The sequence below is a fragment of the Porites lutea genome, chromosome 4, assembly GCF_958299795.1.
Source record: "Porites lutea chromosome 4, jaPorLute2.1, whole genome shotgun sequence".
Classification (NCBI taxonomy): domain Eukaryota; kingdom Metazoa; phylum Cnidaria; class Anthozoa; order Scleractinia; family Poritidae; genus Porites; species Porites lutea.
This window is the reverse complement of record NC_133204.1, coordinates 32,426,102-32,439,007: the sequence shown is the minus strand read 5'-3', so window position 1 is coordinate 32,439,007 and position 12,906 is coordinate 32,426,102. Positions and strand designations below refer to the sequence as shown.

General features: G+C 38.0%; 1 protein-coding gene and 1 pseudogene across 1 annotated transcript in view; both read right to left on the bottom strand.

Moving 5' to 3' along the window:
* The window catches only part of LOC140933317 (uncharacterized), a 225,109-nt pseudogene that overhangs the window by 69,968 nt on the left and 142,235 nt on the right, over positions 1–12,906 (bottom strand).
* Positions 1–12,906, bottom strand: part of LOC140934542 (uncharacterized) — a 35,786-nt gene that overhangs the window by 21,679 nt on the left and 1,201 nt on the right. The window contains exons 2-4 of the mRNA XM_073384148.1: positions 10,159–10,460; positions 8,162–8,411; positions 3,679–3,961 (exon numbers count right to left, since the gene is read on the bottom strand). Of these exons, the coding sequence (XP_073240249.1) occupies positions 3,679–3,961; positions 8,162–8,411; positions 10,159–10,460 (835 nt within the window). The remainder of the gene's footprint in view (positions 1–3,678; positions 3,962–8,161; positions 8,412–10,158; positions 10,461–12,906) is intronic.

The window sequence follows — 12,906 nt, the reverse complement described above, 5'->3', positions numbered from 1 at the left end:
CGATGAGCCAAATATGAGCGAAATCAAATTTTGAACTTGTGCCGACCGTGGGTCGATATTTACGGAAAGCCGCTCTTAAACAACCCTGACCAAATACTTCTCAGCGGTAACATCATCTCCGACATTAGCGATCACTTCTCTCAATTTTGCATAATCAAAGCAGCAAGAGATAAATATAGAGGGTACACTACCAAGATACGCGATTGTTCTAATTTTTCCGCAGACCAATTCAATAGGGAACTCTCTGAGGTTGACTGGGAATGTATCCTCGTAAATCATGCAACTGATCCAGACAAATTATTTTCAACTTTTTATAAGACATTTAATAAGATTGTAAACAAACATGCTCCCATTACAAAGTTATCAAAGCGTAAAGCCAAACAGCTTTCTAAGCCTTGGATTACTACTGGATTAAAAGCATCCATTATGGTTAAAAACAAATTGTATGTGTCCGGTGACGAAGACAAATACAAATATTATAGAAACAAAATTTGTAGCCTGATACGTCTAAGTAAAAAGATATACTATCAGGATTATTTCGAACGCCACAAAACAAACATGAAAAAGACATGGGAAGGAATAAATGACGTCTTGCATCGCAGAAAGAAGACCAAAATTATAACTGCTATTAAGGACCCAAATAAGGGCAACAAAATCGTAAAAGAACCTTCACAGGTCGCTAATATTCTTAATGACCATTTTTCGTCTGTAGGAAATAGGCTAGCTAGCACAATTCCAACGCCACAACAACATTATCTTAATTACGTTAGTCATTGCAAAGCACCATCTTCATCTTTTCTATTCTTACCGGTAACGTCCGACGAAGTGAAATTTCAGATACTCTCCATACCAAACAACAAGTCTTATGGTCTATATTCATTTCCCATAAAACTATTAAAGTGTGCAAGTAGTATCATAGCTCCTATTCTATCAGAAATATTAAATATCTCAGTAATACTAGGAAAATACCCCTCAAAACTTAAATTGTCCAAAATAACTCCAATATTCAAGAGTGGCGAAGATAATGATGCGAATAACTATAGGCCTATATCCTTATTATCTAACTTTAACAGAATTTTTGAAAAGATCATGTACAACAGAATGAAAGATTACATTGACAAACATAACTTATTGTATTCCTCCCAGTACGGTTTTCGTAAAGGTCACTCGACTCAATATGCAATATTAGACATTGTAAACGCAATACAAATTAATATGAATCAAGGTCTTTTCTCGTGCGGAGTCTTCATAGACCTCAAGAAAGCTTTTGATACTGTCGATCATAACATTTTGCTTGACAAACTTAATCACTATGGTTTTCGTGGAATTATTAATGATTGGTTCTCCTCGTATTTGAATAATCGGATGCAATCTACCCAAATCGGACCATACATTTCAAACAAAGCCAACGTTATGGCATTCCCCAAGGATCTGTGCTCGGCCCGTTGCTTTTTTTATTGTATGTTAATGACATACATCAATGCTCGAATAAACTTAAGTTTTATCTCTTCGCAGATGATACTAATATCCTTTATGCCGATAAAAACTTAAAGTCCCTAGAAAATATAGTAAATATCGAATTACAAAACCTCCACGAATGGTTAACATCCAATAAGTTAACTCTCAATACTACAAAAACTAACTTTATAATCTTTCATCCTTATCAAAAAAAATCACTTACCAACCGAACCTCTACATGTTCGATAACGAAAAAAATGGAAATGTAACTCTAGAGTCCAAAAATTATATTAAACATCTTGGTGTGTTGGTTGATAAAAATCTTACTTGGAAATATCACATTGACGCCATTACGGCAAAAATCAGTAAAACCATTGGACTAATTTCAAAACTTCGGCACTCCATACCCCGTCATATACTGTTATATATTTACCAAACATTAATCCACTCTCACCTAAACTATGGTCTTGATGCCTGGGGTCAGGTATCCAAGACGTCCCTCAATAAAATTTTAATTCTGCAGAAGAAAGTGCTTCGCATGATGTATTTTACGGATATACGTGAACACGCAATTCCTCTATTTATCGACGCTGACATATTACCAGTGTCATTTATGTATTATAAAACTGTGGCTAGTCTAATGCAAGATATTAACAACAACAATTCGCCAACAAATCTGCTCAATTTATTTGAAAAAACCTCAACAATTCACTCATACTATACAAGATCACCTAGTTCAGGTAACTTTCACGTCAAAAGCTCAAAGCTGGAAATACACAAAAACTCCTTGTCTCGCTTTGGTGTAAAACTTTGGAATGAGATGCCTTGTCATATTAGAGATCTTCCTAAAAAGAAATTTAGGAAAGTACTTCACAGATTGCTTTCGGATATCTTAAAAAGAGAAGGTGACTATATTGAGACGCCCTTAATAGTTGAAAAAGTTCGATTAATAGTTTAGTGATTTCTGTATTAAAGTATTTGTTTGTTTGCTTGTTCAGATTTAATGTAATTAAAATAAAACTGTGATAGAATATTATTTATTGTAACTTTAAATTGTAGTTTTCCTTCCTTTTCCTTTCCTTTCTTTTCCTTCCAATTTATTTTTCTTTTAACTGGTCCGCCTAGATTAGCAATTGCTATTTTGCTGGCCAGTCTATTGTAACCAATAGTCTTATGAAATAAAGTTGAAGTTGAAGTTGAAGTTGAAGTTGAAGTTGAAGGTTGGTCTAAAGCACCATCTGAGACCCGAGGGGGGGCGGGGGGAGGAGTTGTTTCAGAGCCCCACCCCCTCTCTAACTTCAAAGATTTTGGACCCAATGAAGTAATTTTAGACATCATATTGCTGTCATCGTGTTGTCTCAAAGTAAGCAATTAAAAGAAGAATAATTAAATGAAAACCTGTGTAATGGCCATCACATTAATAATCTTTATTATTCATTCAAAATATTTCCCCAATTCTGATGGGCTAAAAGGACACGCATAATTCACCATAACCAGTTACTGGCGACCAAATTTGGAAGAATTTTCTGTCTAAGGAGGAAATGACGTTAAAAATGCAGCCCACTACAGGTGAAGTCACCGTTACCGAGAAGACCTGGGGGCGAGGTTGAGTTGTTTTGGTTGTGAAAAAAAAATGGCGGACATTTCACTCGTTTCAAGAGTAAGAACTACAGCTGGAACTAGGCGAAATAATAGCTAAAAACATACAAAAACAGCAAGAAGGCAACTCAGAAAGCGACATCTGCTATTTGGAGAATATTTGCGGAGCTGGACAAACCGCTAAACGTACAGTATCGAAGCTGAACTTAACATCGCTGCAAGTAAGCATGTTTCAGCTCTGTTTTTTTTAAACTAAAAACCAAATCTCGGAGGTTGTTATCCACCTCGGCCTTCGGCCTCGGTAGATAACACCCTCCTCGATCTGCTTAATTCTTCATATCCTACGAAAGCCAAATTCATTAATTGCTAATTAAACAATAGAAGTGACGTCATTCTGAACTCATTTATTGTTAAAGGAACTGGACCCATAAGCCATCTTGGATCCGCCATTTTGAATTAATTAAGTGTATTCCATTCTAGATCTTCCTGAGTACTATTTTAAGAGAAATGTAAAATAATGTAAATACATACAGATTAGTGGAAAGAGAGGTATAACTCTAGGGACGGGGTTGGTCACTAAAAGTCCAGAATAGTTTAACCGAAAACAAATATTGATCTTACCTATCAAAGAGCTCTCCATGTCCCCCACCAAGCTGACTGCGGTGTTTTTGTACTCCTCCTCCTCTTCTTTACCTCTGTTTACAGGTTTACCAACAAACTCTCCCTTGGGGAGTTCCAATCGATTTTTGTCCTTGTTCAAGACGACACGGCAACACTGGAACAGGATTGGACCACGTGTATTCGCCCTTGTTGCTATATTTGGAGGGATAGTCACATTTTTGTATGTTCCTTTTATTTGAGAGAGGACATACCCAGGGATATTTATTCCTGCATCTGTTTCCACCTTTAAAATTGATACAAACAAGTCATTGAATAGAGTATTTTTGACTACGCAATAGCGAGATTTTAAGAAAGCCTGGCCCGGGGGGAAGGGGGCGTACTGTGGATCTCAAGTGACGGGGATAATAGAAATCTTCTCTTCCGGGATTTTTTTGGGTGGCTTGATTTGAAAGAGATTTTTTGGGTATTCAACACAATCTGAAGATTCGCGGTAGTGCCTGCGTATCCCCGCCTCGTGGTTCTGCGAATCACAACCAAACCTGTTTTGAGGCTGTTTTACACGTAACAGCGGAGCTCTCGCGTGCGCGAAGGGCGCGTAGAGGAGCACCATGGGTAGGAAAAATTTGATAATCTATGCATCCAAGAAATTTTGGTTCTGAGAAGATCGATCGTGAGGCGTACGTTCCTACGTACGTCCACCCCCTCATGTAAGCCGGGATGAAATTTCGCATTTCAAGCACTCGCACGTTTCGACACGTTTCGGCGGTAAAACGCATAGCTTTTCCAGACTTTTAGCAATAAAAACAACAAGAACAAAGCGGATTCTTTCTTTCGACTTAATTTTAATGTCTACATTGTCGTGGATAATACAGAAAGAGCTAGAGTGAGAGTAAAAAACAAAGGCGACCAATTTCTTCCAAAGAAAAACATCAAAATTTTATAACGGCGGTGAGGAAAAGGGGAAATGCTAGCGGCCATCAAGGTGAAAATGAGAGGCATCGAAAGAAAAAAGTGAACAGGAACACATAAAACGTGCAACAAGGAAGTTTCTGGAACTTTCGAGATAAACTAACATCAAAGCCAGGACTTCGAGCCTGCCGTTACGACTTTTCTAATCCTTCTGTAAGCAAAAAAAATAAATCAATAAAAATAATAATTAAAAAAATAATAACAAAAGCAAAATAAAAGCAACAATTGACTCCTCACCTAACTCGTAACCTCCTTACCCTAATCTTAACCTCACTCTAAAGCCCGGTTTCCATATGATCGTCCCGATCGCCTCAGTCGTTTCAAAAAATTTCAAGGCGATCAGAACGACTAGTATTTATATTTAGTATATAGAGCGGTTTTCACTTGACTGTCGTAAAACCAAAACCAAAGTAAATACACTAGCCAACCAAAGGGCGTAGTAAAACCAAAACCAAAACCAAAACCAATCCCTTTCGACAGTCAAGTGAAAACCGCTCTACTCACTCAGCCATCTTGGTGATTTAAGCAATCTGATTGGTTTGCTATCTCGGACTATTCAACAATATTCACCTCCTAGCGAGTGGATAATGTGTGCGCTCGGTTTTTTCCCATTTTCTTAGAGAAAGATCTTTTAAAAGTCGACAAAATCCTAGGGTTGACTTTTTTTCAGGCAAGAAACGGACTTCGAAGGATTCAAAGGGCGTTTTTCCATCTACTGTTGTTGAGTTTTGTGGTCGATGGATTGTTTACAACTCCCGTTTATTCGCCTAGAAAAGGCCGTTTCGTGAACTCCACGTTTCCTAACAAGAAAAATCTGGCCCAAAAACGAGGTTTATTTATGACAAACAAATTTGAAAGCAAATGTTTGCTGAAATTCTACGTTTCAAGTAAACATGAGAAAGAATGCTACATGAAGACGACGTCTTACCTCGAGGAACCGAATCACCAGTTTTGTCAGCACTTCATGCGAAGAACGACACAACAAACCTTTTCGGCTATAAACTTGGCGAGTCAACAGAAAACAACAAAGCTCTTCTTTTCTTCTCAGGTGAGGAAACAATTCAAACTTTTAGCGGTTCCATTTAAGTCATTACGCTGTTGTTTGCGAAGTGATAAGCTATGTGAAATGCCATGTTTGAAAATTCTACGAAGATCTATTTTTAAACTGTCGCGTGTCTAGCTGACCTGATCTGTCAATCAAATTGTACTTTTTAATGGTTTCCTCTCTGATTTTGTTGAGATCACTTCGTGTGTATATACTAAAACAATTATTCTTTTCAATCTCGGTGAATAGTGGCTTTAGGAATATTTACCTCGCCACTTCGTGGTTCGGTAAATATTTTGCCACTATTCACCTCGATTTCAAAGAATAATTGTTAAATATTTACTGATTGGAAGTCTCCATATGATCGCCTCTATTGCCTTAAAGAGAAGACACGCGGGGTCGTCAGCGATGTCTTTGGGTGAGACAATAGAATTTTTGCGCGTGTTTGTGCAAACAAGCCAAACGTAATCATGGATTTTAATCGGAGAGCGAACTTCGTGCCTCGCTATCTGCTTTTTCTCTTATTTTTTTTTTATATTATTATTTTTTTTTTTGAGGCGTTGAGTTCCACGACTGTAGTATCATTTCGAGAACTTGATGTCACGGACTTTATCTAATTTCAAATAGCGCCCATACGTGGTGCAAACATTTCTGTATTGTATTTTTGTTTTTTGTTTTTCGACTTAAGCGCCGTCCAGACCGAATTTATTCTCGATTACTGGAATAAAAGTGATGATTTCTGGGATAGCCTTCGATCGCACCAATCGTCTCAACTGTCTGAGAGCGTTTCCATATGATCCCTACAAAATTTACACGATCGTCCCGATCGTCCATATAATATATAGATTTAGCCAGGGCTAAAAGCGAAGCTCCAATAAATAAAAAAATAATTTAAATCAAACGATAAACTTTTAATCCACAAATCAGTTAACTTAAGGGCACATTCATGTGACTTTTGTGGGAAAGGCTAAGTTATTTTAGAGTGAAACATCTTACATCGAATTGATAGCCTTATATATGTACACCCACAAAATAGCAAACATCTTCGATCACATTCAAGATCTTAGTAGATTGGGCCTCGAAAACAAATTCTTGGAAAACAAATCTGGCCTAATTTTTTTGCGTTCGAGAGGTTTACTTTACAAATTCTTGCAACAAATCTGGGGGTGTTTGAATACGGCAAAAAAGAGCAAAATCTGTCTGAAGTCTGTAAAAACAACGCCTCATGGTACTGTGTATCTCAGATGCCGATGTATAAAAAGAATAAAAGGCCTGACACGCCACCAGATTTTTTGGCAAGATTTTGTAAATTATAAAGTAATCTTGTCGAACGCAAAAAATCCGGCCTTAGTTTTTATTTTGTCCTCGCTTTTAGGCAAGGGAATGCAACCTAGAAACAGTACTGCAACGTGTAAATTGGCTGCCACCAAGGACTATCGTGTCTTATAATCGGCCTTTATAGCATAAAATTATATTTCGGGGATGTCCAATAAACCTTATTATTAAAAATAAAGGTGGTCGTAGGTGGGCGATTAGGTTATTTTGTTTAGGAAGAATTTGTTTTCTAGGCCTAATCTACTGTGATCGAAGATGATTGCTATTTTTTGGGTGTAAAGACTATTAACTCGATGTAAAATTTGTTTATTTCTTGAACTGTTTGCAAATTCTTTTTCTCACACTCAGCCTTTCCCTCAAAATTCACATGAATGTGCCCTAACGCTAACTGATTTGTGAATTACAGGTTAATTGTTTGATTTAAATTATAAATTTATCAACGGAAGCTTCTCTTTTAGCCCTGAGATTGTTTGGGGTGGATTAATTTTTGGTCCAGGGTACCTTTGGGGGTTTTGTTGGAAGGCCTAGGGATATTTTAGGGGTTTGATTTTTGTCCCCCTTCAATCATCCCCGTTAATTGAAATCCGGAGCACCCCCTTAATGGGCCTGGCTTTTAGAGCCTGATTACATCAGCCCGACTGGCTTGCTTTTGTGGAGCCGAATTTTATCCCGGTTTTACGCCACCCCGATACCGGCATCTCAGCTAAACTGGCCAAATTGGTTGCATGTAATCATAACACAGTGTTCATTCTTCTTAATCTCCTTTTCACGTTTCGAAAAAAGGGGGCCAACCCGGTTTTGTAATCATGGTCCTAATCTGGAAAACAACAAGCTCAGAAGCAAGACAGTGACATGCGGTAAAGATCGGTAAAGTTTTATGAAAAAACAAAACAGCTATTCACAAGTAACCTATACCCACAGCGTCACAGGGATTGAGCTCGCTTATTGATAAAATGGGGGTGACAACAACAGTCTTAATTACATGTATCTATCTCCCTTTCATCCTCTACCGTGTGGTTTATCACTATATAATCATAATAATAATAATCATAGTAATAATCATAATAATCATAATAGTAGGAAGAAGAGGAAGAAGAAGAAGAAAAAGAAGATAGCTTTCAACGGCTAAAATACCTCGTTTTTTCTGTTGCCTTTAACTGCAAATTGCTGACTGTAAATCACTGAGGTTATCAAACGCAGTTGTTGGTCTTCAAACACTTCTGTTTTATTAATATCTAGTTCTGTTTTGGCCAACACGTCACGTAGGTCTGGGTCAAGTATGTATTCCTGATCAATTCCCCCTAGCTCTAGGGATCCCAGATCTTCATTTATCTTGATCTGAATATTGGCAATATTAGCAGCTTGGACTCCAACTGCAAAGGAGCTGAATCAAGAAACAAAAAAATTTCGTTTGAGGAACAATTTAGTCTGCTTGCATGTTACACACAGGACAGAATGTTGGTACTGTACTACTGGGTAAATTTGCATTAATAGAAAAATACATTGACGATAATTAAGGGAGGGGACTTTTTTTTTACAACTGATTACATTCTACAGTACTTCTTAAGGGAATAAAGAGTTACAATGACTTTCGTAACACAAAACATTCCCCCTAGGGGGCTATAATCCCTCAGGTTCATGAGAGTTGATAATCTTCTCCAGGAGGTGATAGTCCCCAGGGTGGTGAGAGGTGATAATCCTCTTTCGGAGTGATAATCCCTCAGGGTAGTGAGGGGTGATAACCTTCTGCCTGAGTGATAATCCCCCAGGGTAAAGAGAGGTGATAATCCTCCCTCAGAGTGATAATCCCTCAGGGTAGTGGGGGTGCTAATCCTCTCTCGGAGTGATGATCCCCCCGGGTAGCGAGAGGTGACGATCCTTCCTCGGAGTGATAATCCCTCAGTGTCGTGAGAGGTAATAATCCTCTCTAGGGGGTGATAATCCCCCGGGGTAGCGAGAGGTGGTAATCCTCCCTCGGAGTGATAATCTCCCAAGGTTAAGATTGAGAGGTGATAATCCCCCTTGGGTACAGAGGGATGAAAAGAACTCTGTTGATTACCAATTCCCTGGATTAAGGAGTAACAAGAGTCTATGGTGCAAAGGTCACAAGCATGTGAGCTCTTCATCGTAGGCCCATGGTCAACTGAATATATGCAAGTGTGATCACTAATCTTAGTTGTTATGATTGGGTGTCTTCTACCCGTCAGGAAAAACCCCTTCTTATTTTAGGAGGAAACCTGAATCCTCCCGAAGGAAGAAGCAGAAACTTCATAAGAACCTCGGGGGAGAGAGGCTGAACTAAAATATGCTAATACAAGCTGAAAATATATTACTCAGTGCAACTCGTGTTGGGGTGTCTGCTTAGAATGATTCTCCTTGGTGAAAAATCCTGTTCTTTTATTGTCATATCTTCATGACAACTGTCCATGGATTTTCAGTGAATGAAACAATAATTAGTCCTATATGCTGTTCTCAGGATTGCAGCGATAAAGCAAAAAAACAAAGGATAAAAAACTAAGAAAACCATCATAGAGAATCAAATAGCGATAAAGGCGTGTGGTAGATTATTTTGTTCCACGACAAAAAGCGCATGAACTGCTGTTTTACTGTATCACTGTTCATGCGACAGCGTTTATCTGATTGGCTGAGCAAATTAGTTAGTGCGATAGGGGTCACACGCCGGAAGTAACCCGTGAAAGGAAGTGGGCTGGTTTATTCCTCTAAAAGGATTACTGGTATGGTTATATCACATTAACTTTAATTTATCCTTTGGTATAAATTAGCTTGCATTTCTCTGCACACGGATTTAGTGAGCATAGAGTCATAAATGATAGCCAAATGGCGTGACAATAGCTACTAAAAGCTCATCACACTTAAATAAATGAATTTATAGTTATCAGTGTAAATTGTATAAGATTTTAAGAATCAAACATTTTGAGCGACTACGGTGCAAATTTCTTCACAAAAAAATCTAGAGTAAAAAACTACTACTATTCAGTCTCTTGCGAGATAACAAATTGAGCTTGAGAAAGCCATTGATGCAGATTAAAGTAAGTTATGAACATAAATAACTGTAACTAGGCAAAAACTAGTAAATGTTACAGGGTAATGTTTCAGTGACGTTAATTTACCTTGCAGCACCGCTGCCATCTTCACTTTCCTCCACTGATGCCATCTCATTATGTTTTTGAACCTTTTTGTTCTTCAGGGCTTCATATTCTTCCCTCTTGCCATTTGCTACGTAATGTTCTAGTCCCGCCACAACTGTGTATGTATATCGTTTGAACGGACGTTCCAGAACGTACCTAGATTTCCTTACCACCAGAGTAAATAACTTTATATCTTGAGTTCGGCCATGGACAACAGGGAGATAATGACCCTCTTTATCGCCAAAATTTTCCTTTGCGAATTCACGTAACAACTTGTCAATCAACTAAAATGTGAGACAATAATAATAATAGTTATAATTATAATGATGATGATGATGATAGTGCTAGAAATGTAGGAAGATCTCTTCCACGGAGCTGGTTAATTACATAGAAACCGGACAAAAGTGAAAGCAACGAAGACTGGAGGCTCGTTACATAACGTATAAAAAGCAAGGCGAGGCGAGAACTTAAACCGGCGGTTCAAAGAAGAAGCCAAAGAGGTTTATGCAGAGTAGCAGAGTAACAACTACATGTAAACCAGTGTATGAGTCACCTGATGCACACGCCTAGTGGGATATACCGGTTTACGCTGGTCAAAAAATATCGGGATCGTTACTAAAAAAGGATTTGTCAACTCCTACATGGCCACCGTTTTATCGTTTAGCTACACCCGTTTGGACACAGTGACATCGCGGCTTTAAATATTTGTTTTTCCTGTGCTAAAAAATGCAAAAGGTGGGTAGTAACATAAATTTCATATCCTTATCTATAAACAGGAGTGTATCTCTTCTTTCCTTGTTTGTAGTTTCATTAAGGTGGCTCGACTAGATTTTTTAGGGAGTATACTTTCCCAATTTAAGTGTTTACTACGTCGACATTGACAAAGATATCGAAAAAACGTTGCCACAGCTGTATTATATAAAGATGAAAATTTGATATGATCCATGTTATATTGACACCAGAGTTGCCATGGCAACAAAATGACTCCATTATGTTTTTGAATTGCCTCTGTGTTTCTCGGCACAAGGAATTTTTTTTTTTTCAGAAATCGCTTAAAAGAGCTTTTATAATTACTTCCCTTAGTTGCGTCGACTATGGCGAAGTTTGAACAAAATTAATAAGAGCGTTTTCGAAATATTTTGAAAAAAAGTTTTAAGGGTCATAAAAACAATGAATAAACATGTCATCGGCATAATTCGCTAATATCTGAAGAAAATGATAGGGTCTGAAAATGAAGTTTCGTCTCATAGCGGTTTGAGTCTATCTGAAACTTTGTACGGAAAAAGAAGGAGATTGTTTCGGCCGATTACGAGACAGAGGAATTTGATTAACCTACGTTCGGCTACTTTCTTTACAATTTTTGGACATAATTTTGTCCACGCCAACAAATTTCACGTTCATTCAAAGACCGCTTGACAAATTGTTTTGAAAACCTGACAATCCCGGGATTAATCATCAATGTACATCTCCTCCAAGTTTCAAGGACACTTAAAACTTAGGAAGGCAATTAAATGGGGATATCAAATGCCACAAATATTCCCTCCAGAGTGAGTGTCCTCTTTACTCGCTTTGTTTTAAGTTTCATAAACACGTGGACAACTTAATTTGCATTCAAAAGGACCCTCGATTACTTTCTGAAGAAATCTCCGGAATAAGCTATTGTAGCAGAAATGGTGAAAACAATGTCTGTAGCGTCACTTTGTCATCATGAGGGACGCAGGAATAAATCGCTGTACAAAAGATTATTTGCATTTATGTTTCCTTTCTGCAATATATGTTCTCACCTTATATTCATTGTTACATTTGCTTCAGTTGTGCACGTGCATATGAAACTTGAAAACAATGCCGGTGAATACATGTAAAGAGGACGCTCACTTGTAAACACAAACTCTAGGGGGAAATTTTGTGACATTTAAAGCCCCATTACATTCATATACATACAAGTATATTAAAACTCGGTAGAGTCATTTAGTGATGTACAAAGTTGCTAGCAAATATTTTAGTTTTAGATTGCCTAGTGGGAAACAGATGATTGCAACACTCGATTAATTTCTCTTTTGAATTGCCCTATTGATTGATAGCGGAGCTGACAAGCTTGGCAAAGCGCACGCGCGTGGGTGGGGTCCCATAGCTAAGTAAATCTACCCATCCCAGAATATTTGGTAATTACGTGACCGTGCACCTACCGACCGCCCGAGCGACCGTCCGTCCGTACCACAGGGAAATCAATGTTTACTCTCACACTTCCTAGCTAGTTTGGGAACCCCAATGTTGTGATCAATTGACAGCTGTCATAACAGGGTATCCGCTGACCAGCATCACCTGACCACATGGAAAACTTATACAGCATCTTGAAACCTGTTTACTTTGACAGCTAAAGCTGACAGCGTTTTGTATCAACTTGTTATGTTTTTAACTGTCTTTCTCCACTGGATGTACTAAATGAAATAGTAAGAGTCAAGAGTCTTCTAATATTCATGGCTGGTTTATTTATTGGGATTTTGCTTGAGAAATGCGTCGCTTGTCAAAGTCGGAACCGATTTCGGATGGCATCGTTTTTGTTTTTCACCTAGCTTGCTTGAAGCGTAAGTCAGGGTTTGAAAGTCTCAAGTGATATATTTTTTCAACACAAGCGACCATGTAATGCTCTATTTATTATATAAAAACCAATGAAATAACAAACCATTTTACTTAAACAGTGTTTTGGTCTGAAAGGTGCGGATTATTATG